Genomic DNA, 9,641 nt, shown 5'->3' on the forward strand with positions numbered 1-9,641 from the left:
TGTTCCATCGTACTTCCGTCGATGTTCATCCTCTATTCTGTCGCGCTCTAGCCCTCGTCTTCCACTTCGAGTTCCCCATCTGTGTTCTCTCTTCTTCGCGTATTTGAGTTCCATCCCTCGTTTGTGCTCCATCTCCCTCAGCTGTGAAAGATAATTTCTCTTCATTGTTCTTGTTGGTACTGGTTTCTTCTTTACTACCTTGTATTTCTTGCTGCTATTTAAAGTTTAATTCACGCCTCTCTTCTCCGACCCTTAAGTCCTCTGTCAAATGCCTTCTCTGCAGCATGCTCACTCTTTCTTTGTCCTCAGCAAAATCACATCTATCCTTCTTGCATGTAGTCCCAAACCCTTTGAAAAATACAAAAAATTTTACGTTGGCACTCTTTAATTTGACTATGTCAATTTTTTTTATTTTGCTTTAATGTAATGTTTTCATTTTTGCTTAATATTATTGCAATGAATTTGAGGTGTAACGAGTTTCACCAATGTGATTATCCTATTATAGCTGTTTTTGGCTGATTTTCTTTGGTTACCAAATATTTCCGTTTTGTAAAAAGGCTTCTTTGGTTTATGTTTTATTTGTTGAAATTTGTATGTTTCTGAAGAACTTTTTTGTAACGATTTTATCATAGTATATGTTACAACTATAAATGAAAACCAAATAGGCTCTAACTCTGTTGCATATATGCTCATTTCTTTCTTTCTTTTTGTTTGATTGAAGTGCTTGACTTATGTATTCTTAGGACAAAGTGAACTTATATCAAGGCATTTGCTGTTTTTCAATAATGTGTTGAATGCGTGAGTTTGAAGAGGTCTTTTAATGCAAGAATTCAAGTTTGTATTAGCATTATCCTACCCTTAAGTTATTTTGTGCATATGTTTAGAATTGAATTTTTCTGATTATGTTCAATAAACTAGGTTAAATAATTTGCAAGAGAATGTAAACAATAAATTTAGCTATCAATATCATTTTGTTGATATATAATTATAATTATGTTTTAGTGTGTATTTATATTTTATTTATTATTTTATTATAAACTGGTTACTTCGGTTAAACTGTATTCGAATTGGTCGAACTAATAAATCAGTAAACTAATAGTTAAAACGATTAAATGACCAATTTAATTTTCAGAAACTTAATTTTAAATACTCAATTATATTTCGTACTTCGAACTAAAACACATGCTTTTATTATTACACAGAATGCTATTTAAATAAATTGCATTCTACCTCTCATTTAATCAAGATATACTCCAAAATAGTTTTTTAGATTAGTTTCTGTATATTAAAAGTTTTTAAAATTTTAATTATATTAATTATGTTTTTGAAATTGAAAAAAGTATGTCATATTGGTCCCTCAATTTTTTTTCGTGAAGTGACTCACATTAAAAATTAATATACTATACTTTTGTCTATCTTAACAATATAATTAGTGCAACTAAAATTTTAAAAATTATTTTATTGCACACAACTAATTTCAAAAATTACTTTAAAGCTTAACTCTATATAATCGTTAAATAAATATTTGTTGAGACAAAAATGAATATAAACACTAAACTATAACCAGCATGAGAAATGCTATTTATACACTAAAATCAACTATCAGTGTATTTATGTATAAATATATGTGTAGTTTAATTTATTTTCAATGTGTATTTATATTTCAACATGTATTTTATACTGATAGCTAACTTTAGTGGCTGATTTTGGTATACACATAGCAAAACCCAACTAGCATATAGTGGGTTGTTTTGGACAATTACAGACACTAACAAGAATCTAAGCAAAATGAATGTACCTTGGAAAACATCACCCACCTTGGTAAATTCTCTGTCTCCAACCAATGTTTTTTTGTCATTTTTTGGCCCTATGTAACTATAACCCCTGCTCGATAGTCAGAACATGGTCTTGGGCCTCAGACCCCAAAAGAAAAGAAAAGAGCAGTTATGGGTTCCACTCGCTCAGATGCCTCTGCCAATGGCAAAGAACGCCTACGCTGGACACACGAACTCCATGATCGCTTTGTGCACGCTGTAAATAGGCTTGGGGGCCCTGATAGTAAGTCACTTTCATCATTCATATCAATCTTCACTTGGTTGAACTAACTGCCTAATTTGGTAATTATTTTGTTTACAATAATTATTAACACTAAATAACACCTTTAGCAATGGCCTAGTGGTAAAAACAACACTGCTAATGACTTGCAATCTTGGAATTTCTTCAAATGTTTATTTTTTTTTTAATTTAGTTCCTCAAATTTCAGTATATTCTCAAAATTAATTCTATGATTTTATTTTGTCTCTTAATTTCAGTTGACCAGAAATAGTCCTTTAAATTTGACTTCATGACTTTGTTTGATCACCCCAAATTGGATAATATAACTGAATTTGATCCTACGTGCACTCACACACCACATGATCATAATAATGACTCATGGACAAAATTGAGTTAGGACATCAAATTTCAAAGTCTGAATTGAATTATTGAAAGTTGAGAGATCAAATTGAGTTAGGAAATCAAATTTAAAAAAACCATTTTAGATCCATTAACATTTGAGATACAAAATTGAGCCTCATAGAATTTGGACCAATTTGAATATTTACTCCTTACATGTGGTTTAACGAGTTTGGCCCAAACTGGCATATTGATTTGGACATTTGGTACTAATTTAACGGGTTTTTACCAGGTTTAAACAATGTTGACAGAGAAAATTGCACATTCATTGCGATCGATGAAGTAGACTAGTTAGTTTATCTATTTTTTCACTTGAATCAACCAATCCAATCCAACTTGGATTTAATAATTATGTTGTACATAATATAAGATAAAAAGTACAACATGATAGTTTTTCTAATTTCTTTTTTTGTTTTATTGGGTCATGGAAACTAATCACTTAATTAATTTTGATTTATACATTTTCCCAATGTATAATCATTTAGACGCAAGAAAATATCCATGAAGTATTACTTATTAGTTGGAATTAGTTATAGCTGGTAGCAATAGCGAGGATATAAATTAGAACATGAGCATAAGATCATTTAAACAATCAATTAATCATATGAAGTAGTAGAAAGAATTAGGGATTGATCTGCAATGGTTGGTGTATTAGGGGCAACACCAAAGGGTATATTGAAGGGGATGAAGGCCATGGGTGTTTCTGATCTCAGCATTTATCACGTCAAAAGTCACTTGCAGGTTCTTATCTCTCACAACACTTCTTTCAACTATTCACTTGTTTCTAATTTGGAAAAGCCTAAAACTTTAGTACTTGTATTTAATGATAATACCTATAAATTTTAGTGTGTGTATGTGCGCCATTTTTAACATCAAAAATTTTATTTAATATATTTTTACTACTCAATTTTGTTCATTGTGTATATAAACATCTCAAATTTTTGGTGCATAAATATCCTAATTCAACTATTTATATATGCACATGTACCTAATCTAGATGGATTTTCAATTTTTTTTTAATATTTTCTTAATAATACATAAGTTTTTACTTTTGACTATGTGATTGGGATCTTTCCATGTTGAAAAATGTGAGGAATGTGAATATATATGTAAAGTTGTAAACCAAACTAACAAAGTTTCCATTGTAGTTATTATATGATCTTATAGGTTAGAAGTTATTACGACACAAAACCATGCACATTTATAACAAGTATTTCAAAAGAAAAAAAATTATATACCAATTGGGTTATAATTTATATACACTAACTAAAAACTTTGTATTGAATATGTTCAGAAATACCGGATCTCCAAATTGATTCCAGAGTCTACCTCAAGTAAGATTCTAAATAAAAATTCATGATATATATCGTAAATTTAGTTGAACTTATGAATTAAATCTCCCTTATCACTTAACTTTTGATTGTGAAGAAGGAAAGCTTGAGAAGAGAAGCATATCAAATACACTGCCAAATTTCAGTTCTACATGGTGAGTTAATAAGTGCTATTCAATTTTCTTTTCTTTCCCTTTTTTGTAACCCTCAAGACATAGTAGTCATAGTGTTACATACTATTTTGGTGTTATGTGGGTAAACAGTGCTCTTCAGCTGAAGGAAATTCTTCAAATTCAGAGGGAGGTGCGAAACCGCTTGAGTGATCAAGCAGAGGTACTTTTTTACACCCTTTAAACCTTCTAAATAACATATATTAATATAACATTACAACTCTTTAAAATAGTTAAAAATAAGTTATATTAGGTGATATTATCTTCTTTATTTTTTTAAGAGTATCTGATAATATGCTTTATATAATTAATAGTTCACAACTTTGAAGCATAGTTCAATTAAAGCGAGTCATTTGTCGTCAAATATAATTTAAAAAGTTTAATTACTCTATTGATTCTTATAGTTTCACAAAATTTATAATTAGGTCTTTATATGTTTTTTCTTTTAAGTAGGTTCTTACACTATTTTTAATTTTATAATTAAGTTCTTGTTAATGTAAAACATGTTAGAATTAACGAAATATTTTTTTATAAATTAAAAATATTTATAATTAAGAACCTAATTAGATCTTCGATTACATATTTTCTGTTAGGAATATTCTATTAATTTTAACGTTTTCGATACAAAATAATCTAATTACAAAGTTAAAAGTATTATAAAAATCCAATTAAAAGAAATAAAAGTATAGAGACCTATTTATAAATTTAGTGAAACTAAAGATACCAACAAAATAATTAAACTAATTTAGTTTTAAAATAGGCAGAAATGTCAAGAGAGTGAAGAAAAATCTACGCTATAAGCTGAGGTGCGAGTGAGATGATAAAATTGATAATCTTGTAACAGCAAGTCTAAACTCCATCCAAAATTAAATGACTTGAAAGTGTATTTAAGTAAGGTTGCATGTTTTGTGTAAGGAAATGTTGTTTTGTAAGTCTAGAGTATGCTTTTTTTGGTGTTCTTTGTTGTCTGTTGCTTGTTGTTTTGTTGGTGGTGGTTGTTGTTTTTATTTCTTGGTATGCTTGTTTTGTTGTTGTTTTTGAGTCTCTGTAACTTCTTTTTCAAGTTGGGGATGTCTGAGAGAGTAAAAACTTGTAAAAAAATAAAATAAAATAAAGTTACACGTTTTAAATATATTTTTTTTATTAGGGTTCCCATGAGATGTGTATTTTTTTTTAAAATAAATATATAAAATATATTAATTCCTAAAATATGTGTCATTTTACATGGGCACACGAGAAATTAATTTTTGAATTATTTTATGAAGAGTCCCACGAAATCAAACAACTCATTTTGCATGCGTCACTCATAAGTTAACCCATTTTATAGGCACTCTTCGTAAATCGTAAATAGTCCAAAAATCTATGGTCCCATGTAAAATAATAGAAATATAATTTTAAAATACTTTAACCAAATAAGTATTTTGAGGATTAATATATTTTATACATTTATTAAAAAAAACAGCCCTGAGATGCTTCTTCTCATTATCATTTTCTTGTGTGGATCCATTTTTCTCTATTTGACAAATTTAAATTTGTTTCAAATTGGTTGGAAGGTTCAGAGAAGGTTGAAGCAAAAAATTGAAGCACAAGACAAATACCTTGATAGAATTGGACAAAGCCATGAAAGCAGAACAACAATCACTAGAAAATCTTCCAAGCCATCATCATTTTGTGCTACAAACAATAATAATAAACATCTCCCTTCTCTCTCTGAGGAATCAGAATCTATTATTGAGACACACCCTGAAGTAGTAGTAGAAGAAGAGGAAGAGCATCAATCATGTTCCAAAAGACAAAGGGTAGTAATAGATGAGCATGTTTTTCCATCAAGCTTTGAACTTGAACTAGAATCATCCACCACCACAGAATTCATTGATCAATCATGGAATCTTTCATGGAGTCAACTTGCAGCTGCATGTGAATCACCTTTGATGCCAGGATTCTTATTATAATAACAAGTTCTGTATAACTAAAAATAAGTGTTTCCAAATAAAAATGATAGATGATGATAGTATATAGTGTTTGCATTATCTTATCTTTCGGACCTTCAAAGCATTTTCATGGGAACATTTTTATATCATGGAGGACTAAGAAAGGAAGATATTTATATATCCTTAGAAATAAAAGAGAATATTTTATGATATCTCTATTATACTCAGCATATTAAAGGGTATCTCTTAGGATTAGTAGTGTGATATGTATATCTGCTGTTTTTTATGATTGTTTCCTTATTTGTTTAGATTAGAGTTTTACTATATGTTATGATTAATATATAGAGTTGAGTGTTCTTTTCTTGTAAGACACACTCAATAGCATAGATATATTTCAATATATGTTTGTATTATTATTTCATTGTTGTTCTCTTTTCTCTTTTCTCTTTTCTTTTCTTAAATAGTTAAATTAAATTTCATTGAGGGCGTGTGGTGGCTGAAATATATAAATAAACATTCCTATTCCCCATGAAAATAAATATGGATTATGTGCGAGAAATTGATATACTCATAGAATACACAAAAGGGTATTAAAATCCAGGATAATTTATCAATATCTAAAACATATTATCATGATAAATTTTAGAAAGTTAAATTTAATGGTATTTGTATAAGTTTTTGGAGTGTTTTAAAATGTTTTAGATGATTTTAGAACATTCTAGAATAATCTAGAAAGTTCCGGTATATCCTAGAAAGTTCTAAAAGACTCTGAAATGTCATAAAATATTTTAGAAGAGTGTGAATATATATAGATGTATATAAAAGTATGAAGAGTAGTATAAAATAATCTAGAAGTATTTAGAGAAATATGGTAGGATAGATATTTGCAGTGAAGGTTTTGGATGATCAATCTGGACCGTTAATTAGATTTAATCCTAACCATCCATTGAGGAGGTGGATGGCTATAAATAAGGTGAGAGTTAGGATTTGAGTGTGTGAGTCATTTGTAACAATTACTTAGATAATAAAGTGTTCTTTCCACCAAAGCTTCCTTTCTCTTGTGTACTCTTGCCTTCTTAGATTTCTTGCTAAGTATTGAGAGTTAGGATGACTTGGTCTTAACTCAAAAGGTTGAGTAAGTTCAAGTGTCAGCTCGATAGTGTTGGAGTGTGTCCAAGGCTGTGGCAGTTTGATGGAGTTGGCTAAAGAAGGTAAGTCTAAAAGATGTTAGCTAGAAGATGACCTTCTCTACACCAAAGGGAGAAGATTATGCATCCCTAAGTGAAAAAATATAAGAAAAAAGTTGGTGAGAGAATACCTTGATACCAAGTGGGCTGGTTACCAAGGTCAGCGAAGAATCTTGACACTCATTGAATCTTCCTATTATTGGCTTCAAATGAGAGATGAAGTCAAGAGTTATGTGAAGACTTGTCTTGTGTGCCAACAAGATAAGATTGAAAACAAGATACCAAGTGGGTTGTTGGAGCCTCTGCCTCTACCAGAGCGATTGTGAAAAAGTGTATCTTTGGATTTCATCTCTGTCTTACCGAAGTTCGAAGAATTTGGATCTATCCGTGGTAATGGATCAATTTTCGAAGTATGATACCTTTATATCTACTCCTATTGATTGCACTGCAGAGGAAGCAGTGCCACTATTCTTAAAAAATGTGGCGAAGTACTGGGGATTACCTAAGATCATCAGCAGTGATCGAGACTCATGCTTCACAGGACGACTATGGACAAAGCTGTTCAAACTTCTTGGATTGGAGCTTCACTTCTTGACAAGCTTCCATCCTCAAACAGATAGACAAACTTAGAGAGTGAATGCCTTACTCGAGTGTTACTTGAGGCATTTCGTAAGCGCTAATTAGAAAGATTAGATAAAATTCCCAAACATTGCTCAGTTCTCATACAATCTGCAAAGGTGTAAGTCCACAGGAAAGACTCCGTTCGATATTGTGACTGGACAACAACCACTTACACCACACTCTCTTTCTTCCTCTTACTCAAGGAAGAGCCCTAGAGCTTATCATCTGATTAAGTCTTGGAAAGAAGAAGTAGATATCGCTCGTTCTTACCTCGACAAAGCTGCAAAGAGGATGAAAAATTTGGCAGATAAGAAAAGGAGGAATGCGAGCTATCAAGTAGGAGATAAGGTAATGATTAAACTTTCAAAAGGATCATAAGGGCTTGATCCACAAATACGAAGGGCCATTTGAGATGATTGGGCGTGTTGGAAAGATTGCTTACAAAATACAACTCCCTCCCTCTATGAAGATCCATCTCATCTTCCATGTGAGTATTCTTAAACTATATCATGGAGACCGAGAGGAATCGAGTAGCGGTGACTCGAATCGTGCTCCACCCGTGGTGATTAGATCTTTTGATAAGGAAATAGAAGAGATCTTAACTAATCGCATTTTGAGATGCAGAGGAGTATCACCAAGTATCCAATACTTGATCAAGTGGAAAGGACTCCCGATAACTGAAGCTAGTTGGAAAGCTCGTGAAGATCTGTGGCAATTCCAAGAACACTTAGAGCGCTATTATGAATAGAATGTGATGAGGACGTCTGCGTAATAGGTGGGGGAGAATGTCACGGTAAATTTTAGAAGGTTAGATTTAACAGTGTTTGTATAATTTTCTGGAGTCTTTGAAAATGCTCTAGATGGTTTCAAAATAATCTAGAATGTTCTAGAAGTCTCAGAATATTCTAGAAGGTTCTAGAAGTCTCTGGAAGGTCATAGCATATTATAAAAGAGTGTGGATATATATATGGATGTATATAGAAGTATGAAGAGTAGTATGGAATAATCTAGAAGTATTTAGAGAAATGTTATAAAATAGATATTTGTAGTGAAGGTTCTGGATGATTAATCTGGATCGTTGATTAGATTTAATCCTAACCATCTATTGAGGAGGTGGATGGCTATAAATAGGGGTGAGAGTTAGAGTTTGGGTGTGAGTCATTTGTAACAAATACTTAGAAAATAAAGTATTCTTTCTACCAAAACTTCTTTTCTCTTATGTCCTCTTGTGTTCTTAGCTTTTTTGTTAAGTATTGAGGTTTAGGTTGACTTGGTTTAGCTCAAGAGGTTGAATAAATTCGAGTATCGATATGGTAGCATTGAAGTGTATTCAAGACTGTGACAATATGCTACCAAAAAGCTGACCTCTATTTAATCTTTCTAATTTTAGAATATTCCAATGCCATGGCAATGAGGATGGATATTTTGCTCTTCAATTTATATATTCCTTCAACAAATTTGTTCAATTAACTTCAAAATCTATCATGATGTATATATCCCTTAAATATCTAAAGACTAACAGCATGTTCGCAAGTTGTAAGGGAAAAGAAAGAAAAGGCTTGGGAAGGGGATAAGCGCAAAGAAAAAGAAGGGATCCAAGAAGGGCTTAAGATTTTTAAACCCACTTCTTATTGGTAAGTTTAAAAAGGAGCCTTGGAGTAACGATTGAGCTATTTTCATGTGACTTAAGTTACGAATTTAAATTATGAAAATAGCTACTGAAATAATTATTAGGTTAGAATGCATATATTATACTTTTTAAGTGCGGTCTTTTCTAGACTTTATGATAATACGGAATATTTGTGCACTGATTGTCTTTTTTTATTCATAAGTTTAAAATAGATAAGAAAAAAATACAAAAAATGGTATACAATTTAAATTTTAAAATTGTTCATAATCATACTAATATTTATCAAAATTTAAATATATGAAATAAATTTTATTTTG

The 9,641-nt window shown here is 30.9% G+C and overlaps 1 protein-coding gene across 3 annotated transcripts; it reads left to right on the forward strand.

Moving 5' to 3' along the window:
- On the forward strand, positions 1,746–6,102 carry LOC107639556 (myb family transcription factor PHL7-like). 3 transcript variants are annotated; one of them, XM_021121412.1, is made up of 7 exons: positions 1,746–1,821; positions 1,896–2,058; positions 3,110–3,195; positions 3,749–3,788; positions 3,883–3,940; positions 4,049–4,118; positions 5,515–6,102. In XM_021121412.1, exons 1-7 carry the CDS (start codon positions 1,789–1,791, stop codon positions 5,905–5,907), a joined length of 843 nt encoding a protein of 280 aa, XP_020977071.1. In that variant the 5' UTR covers positions 1,746–1,788; the 3' UTR covers positions 5,908–6,102. The 3 variants fall into 3 exon arrangements, with proteins under 3 accessions (XP_020977071.1, XP_016198579.1, XP_020977072.1); XM_016343093.2 differs by having other exon boundaries at positions 1,752–1,821; positions 5,509–6,102; XM_021121413.1 differs by having other exon boundaries at positions 1,755–1,821; positions 1,900–2,058; positions 5,509–6,102.

This window comes from Arachis ipaensis, chromosome B04 (assembly GCF_000816755.2).
Source record: "Arachis ipaensis cultivar K30076 chromosome B04, Araip1.1, whole genome shotgun sequence".
Lineage (NCBI taxonomy): Eukaryota > Viridiplantae > Streptophyta > Magnoliopsida > Fabales > Fabaceae > Arachis > Arachis ipaensis.